This window comes from Columba livia, chromosome 5, assembly GCF_036013475.1.
Source record: "Columba livia isolate bColLiv1 breed racing homer chromosome 5, bColLiv1.pat.W.v2, whole genome shotgun sequence".
In the NCBI taxonomy this organism is placed as follows: Eukaryota; Metazoa; Chordata; class Aves; order Columbiformes; family Columbidae; genus Columba; species Columba livia.
Genome location: NC_088606.1, coordinates 17,224,198 through 17,242,967, shown reverse-complemented (window position 1 = coordinate 17,242,967; position 18,770 = coordinate 17,224,198). Strand labels below are relative to the sequence as shown.

At 43.2% G+C, this 18,770-nt stretch overlaps 1 protein-coding gene across 6 annotated transcripts in view; it reads right to left on the bottom strand.

The window, feature by feature from the left end:
• Positions 1-18,770, bottom strand: part of ITPK1 (inositol-tetrakisphosphate 1-kinase) — a 149,894-nt gene that overhangs the window by 106,933 nt on the left and 24,191 nt on the right. For 5 of the 6 annotated variants that reach the window (XM_065063623.1, XM_065063620.1, XM_065063624.1 and 2 more), the window contains exon 2: positions 6,979-7,003. The exons of the other annotated variant lie outside the window; for it this stretch is intronic. In XM_065063623.1, the coding sequence (XP_064919695.1) occupies positions 6,979-7,003 (25 nt within the window). The remainder of the gene's footprint in view (positions 1-6,978; positions 7,004-18,770) is intronic. 6 annotated transcript variants of the gene reach the window in all.

Genomic DNA, 18,770 nt, shown 5'->3' with positions numbered 1-18,770 from the left:
TTCAGGAAAACATTTCCAGGTTTCACTGTGTTTGAATGTGCCATGTTTTACACAGAGGCAGCTGAAGTACACGTGCTAAGAGTTTCTCTAACTTAAGGCTAAAGACCAAATACGAGAAAACTTAAGAAACTTTTCGGTCTAATGTCTTTAAGAAGCAGGTTTTACTGGAACTCCATTCAATCTTGCAACATGAATACATTTCTCACCTTTAATTGTGAAGTGCCAGGAGAGCAAACAAGCATGCAATGATGGCCAGGTATGATTATCTCAGGTCACAGTCCAGATCAAAGGCATAAGTAACTTTTGCAAAAGCTGGAGAAAGGAAGAGTCAACCACATGTACTGAAAGGACTTCCCCAAACTCCACTGATCTTCTGCACAGTCCTCTGGAAGGTCAGACCTACCAGCACTCCTCACTGCAGAAGGCATGCATGCATTCACTGTTCTGGTGATATTCTCTCTACAAAGCTTTGGTTCCAAGCAAGCAAGTCTGAACTATGGTGGAGACCAGAATCTTTGCTGGCAAAAGAGCATCGTTGTCCCTGCTGAACAAAACCCCAGGAATGGAGACAAGGTTACAACTGCTGTCACAAGAACGAGCCTGCAGCTCTGCCTGAGCAGACAATTGTGTGATTTCACCCCAAAGCAGACAAAGGATGGTATATTCAGCTGAGATAGAACATCTCAGTACCAGGGCCAAAGGTACAGTTGCCCTTAGCATGGTATCATATTAACTCCCCATCTTTCCTACTCTAAAAACTTCGGAAAAGGTCAAAAAAGCTACATACATATTTGTACTTCAAAGCAGACTTTGTAGTTTCACCAAACCGCAAATGAGACAGGTTGGGTTTTATATAAGGCATTTCCTGTGTCACATGTCACCAACCACATTCGGTTTGTCCTGTTTTGATACTGTATCACAACACCTACATCCAGTGAGACAAATAATCCCATTGTCTAATGCAGCCCAAAACTAAAGCCCAGTCTTTGCTGGCCCAGAGGCACGACTTCAATAATAATGATTAATAAAAGCAATGTCTAATTGTTATTTTGTGCAACAACTGGGACTATATGTTGCAAAATATTCCCAGTCAAAAGGAGGTAATTACAGAATTTTACTCCCCAGCATTTCTGTCAGGATCTTATTTTTATCTGTACTGTTTCTTGAGGAGTGATTTATGAGGCTTTGCAGTTCACAGAAGCATCTGAGAAGACATTTATACGCTGAAGACTTAAAGAACATTATAGACAGCAATTTTCAGAAATTACCCCATTAGTAGTCCCATTTTCCTTCACATGCTCATCTTACTCTACATGTCCTCCATTCAGATATCTCAAAGCGGCTTAAACAGCACTCCGCTACACGGAACATTACCTTCATTAGGAAATGGAGGCAGAATTTGTAAGAGTTGCCCAAAGTGCCTGCAGTAAGTGACAAAGGAAGGCAACTCCTTACTGTAATCTCACTCCTATTGCAAACACCAAAATCTTTGATAGAGGTCCCACGGGGACTGGATTTCTACCCAGGACATCCCAAGTCCTGGCCTTCAGCACTGTTAGGAACCATGGCCTCATCGCGATATCCCAGAGAAGTCAGGAGAAGGCAGAGGGCCTGTGCAGAGCTGGTTCCACAGGCCAAAGCAGTGCAAGTTCAAACCTGACAGTCATTCATTACGTATTAGTTACAGATTTCTAAATCTTTGTAATGTTTTCACTCACCCAGGTGAATTCTGCAAGTGACTGTGGAGCCTGCACCTCTCCTAGGCCACTGGGATTCACAGTCAAAAGAAAGAGTCAAACTAGTCAGCCAGAGACTCTCTGAGCCACAAAAATCTCTTCGTGGTGCTCTCATTCACTCACCAAGGCTGAAAATATTAATAAATCAGATCTAGCTAAGTCTATCTAATTTTTAAAAGTGTTTATTTAATCTGCTTAATCCACATGGTGGAAACGTTCTGGAGTTTCCTCTTCCTTCCCTACCCCAAGAGATGTGTATTTATTCTTCTTCCCCACCGGACCAGAAAGGGTCAGGCTGTACCTAACTGGCCAGCGTGTTGATGTAATGTAGAACAGCACGCCAAAAACATCTCTCCCTGCGCTGGAACCTGTGCCTCACTCCTGCTGGGCAATGTCACTTCTTAGGTACCAAGACGGTCTCACATAGAGGGATCTCCCCTCCTGAGAAGAACTAGAGAGAGGATTCTGCCTGCGATTTGTTCTTCCACAGTCCTGCTTTTTCTGGGGTTCCACTTTTGTGGGAGACCGCACTTTGCATGCTTTGCACACTCGGTGTAACCCTGCTGCTAAAAAGTATCGGGATCTTTTCAAGATTTTAACCAGCAGCCCCTCATCTTCACGCATCCGCGAAGTTCCTAACGTAATCCAGGCTGGGGAGGGCCGGAGGGCTACTGGAGCATCATTTCCAAAAATGCACTGCAGGCAAAGCAGCCTGCCGTTCTCAGGAGAACAGGCACTTTATGGAGGGCCTGGCATGCATGTAAAAATAAACTTTCTTCTCCCTGTACTGGAGAGCCAACTCTCCAACATCTCAACAACGCAGCTTGCTTTGAGAGCTTTCCAGCCACATCATTCTGTATACGCTATCAGATATATATTTTATAAGATCCTTTTCTTGGTCAGAACACTGCTGTTCCAAGCTTATCCCATTAATACTTCATGTGAAAATAAACCCCTCTGCATTTCAAGAAAACAACAGTTCCCTGGCAACAATTAGTGGAAACTGTTGTCATTAGTGTTTTACTTTGATTGAAGAATTAAAAAGAGGGGGAGGGGATCCTCAGCTCTCCTTGGCAGGCTTCAGTATAACCCAGGGCTCAAAGGACAGTTTTCTTCTCCAGAGCTAAAGATTTCAAATATCTCAATTTCCAGAGAGTTAATGGAAAAAGGAAAAACAAAACAGCATCTGAGACCATTGTAACTACTACAATCAGCTGTTCCACATCGGAAAACATGTTGTCCTCCATATCTCACTGCTATTAAAAAATGTGCAGCTTGAAGTACAATGACTAATCCCACTTTTATAACCGAATAGAACATCTTTCTAAGATAAAAGAGAGCATGAGTGTTCATTCGAACCAAAAATACCCACCAAAAATAGGAAATCTTTGCTATTTTAAAATTTAAAAATGCAAGCGAGAGCTGTAGGAAGGCTTGGCCATGGAAGTGCTTGAAACTGCTTTGAAGTCACAAGAAATATGAAGGCTCCAAACTGTCACACAAAGACCAAACTGGCAATTTGTCAGAAGCCAAAGGGTTGCAGCTAATTATTCTGGATGTGCATAGCTTGTGAAACAAAAATAAATGCATGTCCCCATCAGAGGTACTTGTGATGATTTCCACTTCACTGCACATGTTTTCAATCTTACATTCTTCAAACTAAGCCAAACAGATTTTTCCTGAAAAACAAGGTAGATGGAGATGTTCTCCCTCTCCCTCGCCAGCATGTGAAGTTGTAAGAAACTGGACACTTTACTAACTAAAAAAGAACTGACAATTTTCAATTCTAAATTTGGCCCTATGCTAAATTTGAGGGAAAAGGGGTGAAACTAAACAAAACCAAGCTTTTATTAATAAAGATAAGAAACAGCTTTACATTCTAGAAAATACCCAAACCCCTTATTTGCTAGATTCCACTACAGAAAATATATATTTTTTTTAATAGTGGATGCCTTGGACAACCACTGTATAAGTTCAGAAAAAGCCTTTCCCTTGAAACAGTGATAAAAGAATGAAATGTTTCAATTTAACCATTTACTGTCAAGTCACCACAACGCCAGTGCAAGAGCTGAGCCTTGCCAGCTGCTCCGTGCAGGCCATGGCAGATGGGCCTCAGTCACGTTTGTCGTCTCCAGCCCTCCTCTGGCCACCAGCTCAAGCCACTCCAGCTGAGCAGGCAGGAAAGGGGAGGAAGGTAACTGCTGCAGGAACCGCAAGAGCATTGCCTTCAGAACACACTAATTTACAGAAACGCAGCCTTAAATTTAAAAGCAGCTGGATTGGTGCAGTCTTTCACTGGAAGGAAGCCAGGAACACCAGCGCTGCGGACCACCCTCAGCTGTGCTTCCCCTCATGCCCCACATCATCCTGAGGAAGCTCGATGGCCCCAGCGCCCTGCCTGGACAGCTGCGGCTGCAAGTCCTGCGGTGTGGGTTTGCTTTTTATCTAATTCACCTACTGTACTATTTTTTAAGCCAGGTAGTTTGATGGATGTTTCTCAATTGTACTATAAAACGTCACACATTTCTGCTCCTGTGCATTGAGTTCACACTCAATTCTCACTGCTAGAATTTAACCAGTACTTCTTAAAAAAATCCCAATTACTTATCGCCATACAAGTTGAGAAGTTCTTTGTTTTCAACGTGATGCTTGAATAATGTTTTACTGCTGGATAGAGGAGCATGCCTGCTTAACATCCCACTGCCAGCCCTATTCTTCCATTATTTGGAGGATGCACATGTTTCCCCACTCAATAAAAACAGAAAGCTGGAACTATAAGTCTAAGACAAAACACAGAACTCGAACACAAGTCACAGAATGCTAACTGCTGTCTAGAAGCAGCTTGCTGATAATCTGTACAGCACAATTAGCCTTAAGAAAGCAAAATAAGATGATTTCATTGGTCTAGGTAAAGAACAAAGGACCATCCTAATTCCACGCTGCAGGAAGGAAAGAGAAGAAACACGGGTGCTTATTTGAAGACTTTGAAGACTTCTCTTTAGTAGCAGGAAATTATTTCCTGCTCCTATGAAACACCTTTGGAAAAAGAATAATCTGATGTTTGTTCGCAGAAGTCAGCATGTACAGTCCATTGTGCTTTGCTATCTGGAAGCCAGTAATTGAACCTTAACCTTCCAAACTCACTACTTATTACTGGAAAGCACATCTACATTTAGAAATTTTCTGAGTTTACATAAACAAGAAAATAGATAAACCTGTGTGGTTTTGTGTTTTGAGTTACTTGTCTTTTGTGAGGTTAAAAGCTGGTTTCTCTTGAACAGGATAGGTTTCTTAAGGGAAGAGAAGGGGAAGCAAATCAAAGAAACACTGCTGCTTAACACAGGAAAACAATATTCCCTCTGTCAAATAAACTTTGTCCGCATTCTCCATCTAGAAGCAGGGTTAGTGGGACAGGTATAGACCACGCAAGGTGACTCACGCAAAGATTTCTAGTAATGCTGGATGGAGATAGAGCCCATTTCTGATACATCCCCTACTGGCTACAACTACATGCATCAGGACATAAGAAGCAACACACAAGCGAGGGGTGATCACACACAGCCAGCCAGCCATCCTGCTCTAGCAGAGCAGCAGGCATGGGTGTTCGTGGTATGCCTTTGGAGCACAAATTCGCAGTGTAGCTTAGTCTGACACCTCAATTATGCTGTGAAATTTGAGACCATGAAGTTCTTTAACACAAAGTCCCGTCCAACTATTTCCCAAAATGCTCTTCCAATAAAGAAATCCTGTGTCAATCTGATAACTAGCCATTAAGCTACACAAACATCAGAAGCTAACAGGTAACCCATGGAAGGACAGCAACTTTAATCCACAAGGTAAAATGGAGGTTGCCCTCTGCTCAGCTCATCAGTACATCACTGAATTCAGCTCATACAAGCACCTTGCTGCCTAAATGTACAGTGCGGGAGCAAGGCACATATAACAAATGCAGATATAGGATTGTAATACACTGGGGTATTATTAAAATATGTGTCCCCTTGACAGTGACACAAATATAGGCTAGCTTCCTCCCTGTGCTGTACATGAAGCTGTGCTTCACAAAGCCTGGTTTGTATTTATCAATCCAGAGATGCTGTTAGCACAACTGATGAACGAGCTCCTTAGCTCTGAGCAACAGGAGGTACAAGTAAGGAAGATGATGCTGTAGTGGCAAAAGGCTAAAGGAAGTCAGTAAAGTATATGCCCTTTTTCCTTGTAACACCATGCAGTTCCCAGGCAACCACACATAACTGGAAAGCCATATTCTCCAGTTTAACTAGCAATGAGAATTTTTAAAGACTTTTCTGACAGTGGATTCTTTAAAATAAAATGCCCTGATTTTTCAGTTTGTTCCTAAAGTGCTTTTCTCCTATCCCTTGCTGGTGTTGAGAAGCACCTTTGACATGGACTTAAGAGCAGCCTTAACAATCAGTGGCTAACACCCCATTTCCCTCATCTCTCCTCCATCCTCTCTATTGAGGCAGTTCCACCTCTGCTACTGAGATATGAGAAAACAAGCGTGAGGAACACATGACCACCTCAGAGTGCAAAATGAGCACCAGATAAGCATCAGCAAGAGTGAAACCTACGACACACAGCTCTTTCAAGTACACCAAATAAGCCATAAGGAAAGAGCATGCTTCCCTTTGATCTTTTAGGGCTATAGTGCTCTATGTTACAGCTGTCACAGTAACATAATTCCTTTCCCAACTTGCCATCATTCTTTAAGTAACATCTTGTGTGAAATATGACCATTCAGACCTGGGAAAGAACAAATGTAGCCAACACCTGAACTTATCTGTAGATGGGATACAACTCCGAGGCATTTTATTATAATCGCTCTGCTCACTGAGTTACAAGAACGTTCCTTCTGCCATAGCTTTTTTTCCAAAGGCCAGCTCCTGTTTCTGTTAAGCTTGACTGTCCGTGAATGCAATAAACACAGAGTAACATAGTCTAATCAACTATCAGATCTTATTAATTAACAGACATAAGAAAAGCCTAACTGCATTCTCACTTCACCAGGGCACCTGTTGAGTTAAGACTAGTTGGGCTCAACACATACTTCAAAAAGGTAGACCCTCTTTTTACAAAACCAGTATCTGTAGCAGAAAATTGAATGGAAAAGAAAGAAAAATAATTAAGCCAAGGTCATATTGACATCTAAAGGACAGCATTTAAAATCAGTAAACCTTCTTTATAATATAATAGAGGTGGAAAATCAAATATAGTTTTTACTCACCTGTACTACTTCTACTCCTCTTTTCCTGGAAAAGAAAAATAAAAAAGAGGAATTGTTAATGTTGGAAACATGGGAAAAATGTAAAAACAAACACTAACGGAAAAGGGTTGCTTCATACTGAATGTAGACAATACAAATCTGCTCTAATGAATCTGATTCAAATTCAGGCAAGCGCTTGTTCAATTCCATTCTCTGCCTGGGAAGCACTTCAGCAGCTTCTGAATTGTGGCCTCAGCAGTGACCCAGGACACACACCGAGCAGCTGCACCGCAGGGACTGACACAGCTGCCCGGTGAGCACAGGTAAGAAGCGGTGACATTAGGGAGGGAGCAACCCGTTTTAGTCAGTTCTACTTTGCTTGTAATTTCTCATCTGCCCTCAGATAGTGAAAATTGCACCACAGGACATTCCGCATGCTTAACAGATGTTCAATTTTGATACAAAGATACGTACAAATGTCAGGGAGAATGAACACAGCACCTTGCAGCTATTTATCCTTACTTACAGCCTTGTTCTACCCCCCATCACCTTGGTACACAGAACGCTTCCCAAAACTAGACACACACACACAGTGACTTGCGTCAGCTGTTCTCTGCTTGAAACCCTTGCCAAGAAACTTTTAAGCTGTCCCATGCCTTGTTTTCATCCCAAACACAAAGATCCACAGGCTGGCTCCACAGACAAGCCCTGCAAACAGAGCAGGGAAGGGGACAAGGGAAGGGGACAAGGGAAGGGGACAAGGGAAGGGGACAAGGGAAGGGGACAAGGGAAGGGGACAAGGGAAGGGGACAAGGGAAGGGGACAAGGGAAGGGGACAAGGGAAGGGGACAAGGGAAGGGGACAAGGGAAGGGGACAAGGGAAGGGGACAAGGGAAGGGGACAAGGGAAGGGGACAAGGGAAGGGGACAAGGGAAGGGGACAAGGGAAGGGGACAAGGGAAGGGGACAAGGGAAGGGGACAAGGGAAGGGGACAAGGGAAGGGGACAAGGGAAGGGGACAAGGGAAGGGGACAGGCACAGGTCAGGTCCAGAACAGAGAGACTGCCCTGCAGCTGGAGCACCCTGTCCAGATGTGTCACCCCCCTGCAACTCCATCGCAGACACATCCTCGCGGATCCACTGCTCAAGACAGACGATCCATTCTGGAAGCAGTGCCTCAAAACCAGAATTATTTAAAACTCCAGCTGGTGATTGGTACTGCACTGCATCAGACGGACCTAACCGTGCTGGCCTCAGAGGCAACCACCCCTACATCATGTAGCTGTGCCATTAGCTTGTGTCACAAATTACACAAGCAGCCATGCAAGCAAAAACATACAGATTCAACCCTGCAAAATGAGTATGTTTCATTGTCCCAGCCCCAGCAAGCACTAAGCTACAGGCTGGGATGAGAATCTGTGTGTGCATCAGCCCCCAGTGCTGTGGCTCTTTTGGGCTGAAAAGGGACACACATGGGACCATGCAGACAGGCACAGCGTACTGCCATACGCTGTTCCAGATGTGTGGATGTGGGGACACCAGAGAGTGCAATGCCCCGTGGATTAGACACATCCTTGGACTTCAAAGACTTGCAGTTGGTCACTCTGGCTCCTGCGGGAGCAGAGTTCAAACACTTGGGGTTTGCCAGAAAGGCCCACACCTCTGAACACTGCTTTGGCCACATGGGGAAGAGTTCTAGTGATCTTGAAACACCAGGGATAAGATACTGGAGAGGCCTACTGATTATACACCAAAATGTTGAGAACTGCAGTTGATAGAGCCAGTTTAGGCAGATCTATAGAGATGATCATCTGCTCTGCTGGTATGAGAACTGAGATTCATGTACACACAGCCAGACAATGCTCAGTCACCGCATTTTACAAGTTATCAAGCAAAATAAACCATTTCTGCTCTAGTCTTGAAAAGAAAACTGAATCCCAGGCAGAAAGTCCAGCCATCCCTGCTCCATGCCCCCTCCCAATAGATGCAGCCTATTTAAATATGTTAGAACCTTCTCTTCACTTTGCAGACATAGGAAATTTAACTTAAAAGTCAAAAGCCTGAGTACACACAAGATAGCAACCCTTCTTCCTCATTCCTATTAACCCCATATGTGAAATCAAAGACCCCTTTTGGGGAGGTCACGGAGCAGGACTGCCCAACTCTGCCCTCAGTGCTTTTCTGTCTAAAAGCGTCTGTGCTGTTGTCCACACTTGCAGCGGCTGCATACTGCTGAATACACAATGGCTCCTCCAGTTTCCCCACCCAATACAGTAAGTCTTTCTTTTGTGAGGCCATTACAAAGATGCCCAAAGCGACAGGCGATCAATCAGCATCTATGACACAAATTGCTCCCTTCTTCCACTTTACCAGTCCGGAGTTTCTCTGGCCTAGAAGCAACATGCACTGTGCAGCCATAACGGAGAGCTTGTCATTGCTCAGCAAGGAAATTAAAATGAAATCAAGCACCACTTGCAGAGAATTTCAAACCCCTCTTGCAGATAACAGTAACCTGTAAGCGCTGGGTGATTAATATACTGCTGTTATGGTATGGGAAGTATTGCTGCAGGCCATCACCTGAGGCTGGCCAGGTGCGTTCCAACTGTATTTTGAGAAGAAAATACGAATCCCATAGAGAAAGAGTTAATAGCCAAATTGTTGAAACCATTATTCTCACACAGCTAAGCAAGATAAATACGAGATATTAGGTGGGGAATGTGTTTTTTTTTTTTTAATTTAGAGTAGCAGCCTACTCAGAAGCATTCCAAGTATTGTAAGCTAAAACTTAAAATAACCATGCCAGTTACATATTTGCTGTGTCTGCCCTGGAGTAAACAGAACTCGAAACTGCTATTGAAATACAGCAGTGTTGAGCTGTGACTGCTCCAGAGCTCCTGGAAGAATAGAGGCTGATGGCAAAGGCTACATTTCTTGCCATGCCTGCATACACACTGAATACGCTTTGTTCTACTTTGAAGAAGAAAAGTACTTGGCAAGCTGGTTGCCAAACCCACTTGAGAAAGAGTCAGTCCAAAGGTTTTCTATAATCCCCCCAAAATGGACTTTGCGGATTTACTGGGACTTATTGAAACCGACTGTCCTGCCCCAGCAGAAGGGAGAAGCCAGAGCAGCACACAGCAGGGAGAGAAGGGCCGTCCGCTGCTGCTGGGTGTGATGTCACATGCTTAAAAAGCTACAGGAAGGAAGAAGTGATTACCAAGGTTGGCTTGTAGCACTGGGTCTTCCCCTTTTTCGGAAGAGGGGTGCCCTTTTGGTTACCTGAAACAGGAGAACTTTTTATATTTAAGCCCAGGGGACCAGAAGCCATGGAAGCAGGCATATTTTGAGGATTAGTTAATTTGGGAAAAATCCTCTACCAACATAGCTTTTTTTTTTTTAAAAAAAAAAAAAAAAAGTTATTTTAAAAATGAAAGGTTTCCAAACAACCAGGATGTCAAGTACTCACACACCTCAGTCCTGGCATTAGCTGATTCTCCACCTCGAAGTTTTCCTAAGCCAGTGACTCTGGGCTTTCCAGCCAGGCAGGTCACAGCTGCAGGCTCAGGGCAGCGACATGTCCCTTGTGCAACCGTGCATGCAATGCCATCTCACCACACCGACTGCCCCACGTCACATGCGGGAGGTCTGAGGGACAGGCACAGAAAGAAAGCTGATCCTGCACACAAGAAACTCTAGGACCCTCAAAATAATAAGCAAACACAGAGAACAAAGCAGGCTGTGGGCCACAAGCAATTCTCCAACAAGGGGCTGTCTGTGTAGGACACTCAATGGAGACAAGACGGTTGCTGAGTTAACTACCCTGGAAGCCTGCCAGAGCCATGGACTGGCCACCGCTTCTTCCTACAGTGCTTAGAAAGCTACTAAGAAAAGTACATCCTACACCCTCAGTGTAGGCTGTACTGGGCTGTTTCTGTTGGCAATGCAGAGACAGGCACCGCAGATGCACTTACCATCCACCAGGTGCTACACCAAACTCCCCTCCCAGCGCAAACCCCAGATGCTTGTATGGGTACAGGACTGCGGCTCAGACACAAGCAGCGCACTGCAAATTCTGCACACAAGGCAGACAGTTAAGAAAAACTGAGTGGGGGTCACAAGAACCTGTCCAGGACAGGCGAAGTGCTTCCAGCAGTAGCAATGCCTATGCCAAAGGTGCTGTCTCACAGGGGCCAATTATTTCACTTGGAGTACTGACCACCACTCTTCTGTCCCTCATGGTGTCGTCCATGACGTTTTTTCTTCCTATGTAGATCGAAACTGAGCCACAGCCTATGAGAGGAAGGGCTCCTATTCCCAGCTGGCCTGGCTGCCTCCTAATATTGGCAACAGGCTATACAAAACCCACAGCAAACCCCATTCTCAAAGGGGAAAATAATGATGATTATTAGCTGTATTTCCCTTCTCTCTCCAAAGAGGCAACACAACTGGGTCAAAGAGAGACTGCATCTGCCCACTTTCATTGAATGTTTGAAAAACAGTCAGTTCTAAACTATGTTCCCAGAGGTCATTATTTTTAAAATACATTTCATTCCACAGATCATCTAGACAGAGGTCTGGTACTCCAGTCATCGGCCCAGGAAAAAAAATTATGATCAGCAAATATTAGAAAACCTATGGGAGAAAAGATAAGGGGAAAAAGTGTTTCGGGGTGATAAAACTGAACACCTAACTTACAGCAAAGCTTTAATGGCTTCAACCAGCATAGTATGCCTAAAGCTATGGAAACCTATTCGGGTGCAGCCCAAATTATTGACTGGTGCATCGCTTCTTCCCTTCAGCACACAGCTCTGCTGAATCACACACTGCAACATTTAAAGAAAAAAACAGAAACATTAAAGTAACCGCTGCATTAGTCTGCAGCACCGAATAAAACCCAGAAGCTTGTTATGACGACTTAGTTCTATACCTGAAGCCGGTGAACAACTCTACCTGATAATGCAAGCCTCACCACATGCAACAGTGATTAAGATAGTTAACACACAAGGTGACTTCATGTTTAAGTTAGAATGATGTATAGATTTAGAGAAGAATTCGGTATCAAGTTACTAAAAGCATATTAATCAGTGTTTTGGAATTGATGTTTTACCACAGCTTGAAACTATGTAGAATACTTGGCTTTGGGGGTGGGGTTTGGTTTTGTTTGGTTTTGGTTTTTTTGTTTGTTTTGGTTTGGTTTCTAACATCCAAAGTAAACAGCTTGGACTAGTTCCCCACAGCATCTCGGACCTGAACATTATAGTGAGTGACAGTTAAAAGAGAAAATGACTAACAGGTCATGTATCACAGACACGGTTAAATTAAGTAACATATTTTTGCTGTCTGGTCTGAGTGACAGACTGAAAAATGCCAAACAGAATTTACAGTTTCAAAAGTAAAAGGCAATCTTTGTATCTGTTTTAATAGCCGATGAAGTTATTAGCGCATGCAGAGAAGTTCATTTTCTCAGACAGAAGAATGTTTCACCTCCAAAATTTCCCATGTACAAAAGTGGCAAATAAAAATAATGTATTGCTTTGATATCAAAAATAAAAGCATTTTCCCAGAAAAGCAATACATTGGCATCAAAGGCAGTTGTATAAATATTAATGAATCAGAGCAAAAACCTGCAGCCACTAAGACTTCCCACCACACTGGGATTATCAGACACGGAGGAAGGCACCGGACAAGCAACACCAAAGCAAAGCCCAAAAACCAGCCACTGCTGACCATCCGCAGCCTCGCGGACAGCCCAGGCCTCCTCCTGCCACAGACACAAGCTCCACTCACTTGTCTTAGTTTTTCCATCAGCAGAATACCCTGCATTTCTGTTAGTAAATATTTGAGAGGATCCTTACTTTGATTATTTTTCATCCCGATAGTCTGTCAGCGAAACGACCAAATGATAACCCCAGCACAGGGGTGTTTGCTGCCTGGGGGCCCTGGCTCACAGAGAGGTCAACTGAGGGCATCTGAAACACAGCAAGACTCCACTGCAACCCAGGGATATTTTGTGGTCTGTTTTTGGCTTCTTTTTTTGCACACAGACTATCAAGCAGGCAACTAATCAGAGTTAATTTTACCAATCTATATCCAACTGTTCTTTCCTTTCAGCAAGCTTCTCCCCTTCAGTAATCAGTAATTTGGAAAGGTTTATGGCTGAAATGGATCAAAAGTTGGCATTTGGGGGAGTCCTCAATTTTCCCAGTCTGTAAAGCATCATAGATCAAGAGGAAAAGGGAAATAAAGTACACCTTTATAATCTTGTAGGAAGAGATAATGTCATATGGGGGAGGAAAGGCCTCACTTAAGACTCTAAGTGCTCTTAAGATGGGCTGAAAAAAAACCCAAGACTTTGGGCTGCCACAGAAGACATTTTAAGTAGCAAAAAATCAGAGGATGGCCACATTTGTGCATTTCTTCCTTGTTTTTATAAACAGGGAACGATCCAAGCAATAGGAGCCCTCATACAACAGACACTACAACACTGTGATTTTCACACCACCACCCCATTCACACGACATTTTGTAGAACCATCTGATATTCTTCACGTCTTCAGAGCATTATATCACCCCGTTTACAGCTATGAAAGTGCTTCTTAAGAGTGGTGTATCAGAACGAAGTGCCCTGAAAGGGACTAGAAAATAAGAGAGGATCTTGGCAGGGCAGCAGCAGCATCACTCCGGTACCCACCTGCGGCACCGCGATGCTTCCACGTGCAGAGTCCCACAGCACACACCCACATCCACCAGCATCTCACAGCAAAGATCTGACTAGAAACACAGTAACCCCTTTATCCTGCAAGAGCAATGACAAAGTGAAGCACCCAACATCACTTCAGAAGTTCAAGTAGCAGGGAGGAAAAAGCCATGAAAGAAAGAAACCAGACACTGTACGCAGTAACCAGAGGAAATAAACTGCCTTTACTCACTAAACATTCAGACAAAGTTTCAGTAATAGTTTAATGGAACATTACAGGGCTACTTATTTCAGCATGAAAAAACAGGTATTGTGGAGATAAAATCTGTATATCCCAAGTTATAAAAGCCATAACGTCAGTAAGTACCAACTCAAAAGGATCTGTTTTCTTTTTAAATTAGGCATTTCAGATGGATCAGTGCTGCTGAGCTCTGCCAGACTCTTTTCTTGGAACTAGTGACCCCAGGTTCTGGGAGCCCACACTCGCTGGTTTCCCAGCAGGGACACAAAACCTTTAACCACAGACTTTTGAGAAAAAAAAATAAATGAACAGCCATCAGTGGGAAGAAGGAATGATTAACAGCTGCACAGAAAAATTATTAAAGGCAAGGAGTTATTCATCCTACCAGACATTCAGAGACATATTTAGTACCTGATGACAATTGCAAGCAATCAGGCAGGGTTCAGCCTTCAGCCATAGGCTTACACCACCAGACATTATCAGATTCCGTTCCCAGCTATGGCAGTCAGCCACACCATGTCATCTCTTTATAAACTTATTAAAAACCATCTTCTAACCAAGCTGTTTTGGCACTGTATCTTCCATTACAAGACATTAATTTCCCAAAGGTCAGAGTCCTTCAAATTTGCAGGCTAGATTGTTCCAGCCTCATCCTTTGGCTCCAATAAACTCCTTGCTTCCTTCAGCCCTGCAAAGAGCTTGCGTGTCCCCCATGCTCCCAGCTCCCCTTGTCTCCCCATACATATGTGTATAAAATTCCTATTGCAGAAGCTATTAAAGGCTTATAGAAACATGAGATATATTTACATTTTACAAACAAAATTAGCAATAAACTCACACTAACAGGTTTATAATCTGAAGGATGCTTATATATTGCATACTTGCTCTCCATTGCTGTGATACGTTCAATTAGCTGTCACACTAAGGCATAAGTTTTCTGCATGTGTTGATAAACTTCTTGGAACTATAACCATAAAACACTTAAACATTTTATTCTGTGAAAATCAAGCTTCTAAAAATTTATGTTCTATATTAATCTTAGCAACTTTCCTTCCATATTAATTTAAGCCAGCAGTTATAAACTATTAGTGTCTTATTCTCTTAAATCACATAATAATCACTAGTTAGCCAAAAATATTATAAAACCTTCAATTTTCCATTGTCAAGAAATCAGGTATGCAGATTTTCTTCTTCATCAAGGGAAGCTTCATACAACATGAGCAAGAGGGGCAATCTCCTATTCACCAAGAGGTACATTAGTTAGCAGATTGGTATTTTGTTTACTTCTGACTTTTCAGATATTGACAAATTACAGGAAAAACTATATCCCACATCTTAGCATCTATTATGCTGAAGTAGGAAAGCAGATATTTGTGTTTCCTCAACCCCTCCAGTACCAGATTGGCATGTAAGGCAAATTTAACCATACTGAAAGACTTGCCATTAAAAGCTACCTACACTGGAACTGAAAAGACAGCTCACGTGGACTCAAAGCATGAAGATTTTACCTGCTATTTTCTAGATACTGCTGCTAGAATCTCTCCGGTCTGGAAGCTAGTGGGAAATGGGCACTTCCACTTCTCTCCTGCATCAATGGTGAATCCAATATGCAGATAGTATTTTTCAATTTTCCAGATGACACAAGTCATCACCTTTTTCATTTCAAAGAAAAGAACACCCCAGGCGCACAAAAAGCACAATGCAATGTTAAGCAACTGTGCCAGAAATATGCCATTTTAAGAAAGTTAACAACAAAAGTAGGATGGTCAGTTACAAACAATCACATGAAACAAAGAACGGTACATGTAAAGAAACACCCAGCAACCTTGCTGGCAGTTAACTGGAAGTATTTACTGTCAGGAAACACCCTGAAGCTCCCACGGCTTCAGCTAACAGATTTCTCATGCTGAAGCTCCTAAGAGATCTTACAGACAAGGATGCACTCAACTTGAAAAGTGCTGCAACCTGAAAGTGCAGGGCTGCAGGTTCAGCCCAGGCTTAAAGTTTCTCCCCTATGAAGTGTCACCACCTTGGGAACCTCCTTGTCACAGCAGGGTGAGCTGGCAGCACACAGACCACGCAATGAGAGACTGATACAGCTTTGCATTTATACTGCATGTCAGCTGCATTTTGACACCCTTCAGTAAGCTTTGTCCAGGGGTATGCAGAATTGCTCCTAACTTTGCACAGCTCTTTCTAACTTTATGCTCAGACAGTTTTCAAACTAAACTCGCTAACGGTATTAGTCATACTTTTATTCTCTTAGACTTAGATACCATCACATCTGAACTCAGTTGCAGCACCACCCCTCCAAACTCTGCTTATAATTATGTTGTCCGTCTCCTTTCGAATACCACAACTTTCGCAACAGGAACTAAGAACTAACAAGTGCTGAAGCAATGCATAGAGTTCTGCCTCCCTACCTATAGATCTGTCTAGAAGCTGGACCGTCAGCTAGGTTTAAACTCCTGAGCTCAGGTACTAAGAGCTATTCTACCGTGGCAGCACAGAGCTCAGTGCAGACTCAGTGCTCACCTGAGGATGCAGCCACTTCTGGGTTTTGCAAACAAACTTTATTTTTTACTATTGAAATGCCCTGAATTGGTTTGTTTAAAGCTATCTCACTGGTATCCTCTTGAACTACAGTCAAAACTGAACTGTGGGCACATTCTGACTAGAAAAGAAAAACGGGACAAGAAAGGCAGAGCTGGGGTACGTAGAGAACAGATCTTTTTGCTCCAGCATAGGCACGGCTCTCAAGGCGAGTGAGAAAAAACTGTTCCACCACACATCTGTAGTGGAAGGCCAGCAAAGTCAGGCTGCTCTTAGAGATATCCCTCTAGGAGGAGAGCATCTTTCAGAGACAAAAGATTTAAGCCAAATACAAGCAAGCCTTGCTTCATTCCGGGGCTGCTTTTAGGCTCCTGTTTCACTGTTCATCGTGACCCACCATAAAGTCACTTACTGTTCAGTATGCATTTTAGTTTTTGACTTACTTACACCCAGGCTAGAAAAACCTGCATACGTATCTTATAGAGAGCCTCCTCTCAGAATTCTAACAACTACCAATGTCCCCTTATTAAAACAGCTACCTCCCATGTTTAAACAAATATATTCAAGGTTTCTGGGGCTTTTACAAGGCCAGATGATGTTTAAACAGGGACAGAATACATTTTTCCCTTCATGTGAACAGTATAGAATCACAATACATTAAGACACTCAGAAGGTTGTCTCACTGGTGGTTTTAGATTTAAGCACTATCAATCAGATTTAGGCATCAAATGTTTATTGCAGATAAGCTGTCAGAATCACAAATATCGGTTTATCAATATTAATGCAAATGGCATATCGCCATCAGGTACCAAACAAGGTTAAAGAAATACAGATATCTGCGCTGATAATATAAAACCAGCTATATTAACCTGTCTATGCATCTCATAATATCTATCTAGAGAGCGCAAGAGGGATCTTCAGATTAAATATATTCACATCACACCCTACATAAAAGCATTCCCAATACTCCCCTGTTCTATTTGGACCGGCAGAATTCAGACTGAAGAAGTGCAACACATCTGGTAAGAATTTTGAGCGCCCAACCGATCTTAGCCTAGAGTAAGGAGACTTTCTGAAAGTGCCTGGCAATTGCCCTCTGAGAATCTGACCCCCTCCTGACTTCTCTTAGTTCCAGGTGTCTGCCACCATCACTTTTAACAGTCTTGTTGGAGCTTGCACACAGTCACCTGACAAAAGCATACAGAGAAAGAAACTGTATTAGAAATAATCGTTTACCAGAACCGTTACCACAGTTCATTTCAACTAGACTGGGATCCCTCTAGGCAGTGTGTCTGTAAAGCGTCCCACACCACTGCCCTGGAGAACTACCGCAGCGCCCTGGGCTTCCAGAAATGCAGAAAATGGTTCAAGAAAACAGTGTGTTGTCTTCAGGTCTCTGGAAGGTTTGCATAGAGCTTGTGGGTCTCCTACCAAGTTGATGCTTGGTGTATTAAGAGCACTTCAAGGCATCTGTTCTAACAGTGCAGAGGTGCTGAAGAAATTTTGTCATAATCCTTGAAACGCCAGGAATGAATTAAGCATATCTGGGGGGGAAATCTCCTTCCTACAAATGCCAGCCTCAAAAGCCCTCTGTGTCTGCTACATTCTTACACCCTAATCAAAGCTCGGAATTTTAGTTTCTTAAAGAAAATAATGCTAAAAGGTACTTAAAAGCAGACATGCAGAAAGGCTAGAGGCTGCATCCTGCACAAGGCCCACGAGACGAGGCTCTGCTGGGCCGCGGGTGGTGAGGAGGTTCTGCGGGGCTCCTGCACCGCGCGAGGGAGGACGAGCCCACACCTCCCCTCTGCTAAACTGGGGGTACAAAGAGATGAGAGTGTCTGCCAAGCCAGCTTTCATCCAGAAATGGCTTTTAATCCACTAACCCTGAAACCAAATGCCGTACATCCACTGCAACTTTCCCAGACTTTGGCGAACAGCCTTGAATAAACCTTTTAGGAGTTTTTATAGAGGCCAGACACCCACTGAGACATGCATTAGAAATGTGCAATACACAGGGGGTTTTTTCACTTCTTGGATCTCTAAAAGAGACTGGGCATTTTTTGGCAGAAATTAGAGACTTATTTTGCCATGCAAAAATGAGTTTATTCATCTCCAGCCAGGCTTCAAGTAAGATATATAGGTGTCTGGGGCTTTTTCCTTCATGCAAAACTTCATCATACAAACAAGACAAAGTTAACGCAAGAAAGTTAATATGTCTGCTCACTGAAGAAACCTGATTGCAACATTTTTCCCTCCCTCCATAAGGAATAGCCCTAATGATTTCGTACTGTACAAGTCAGACAAGTCTGCCTCAAGTTTCA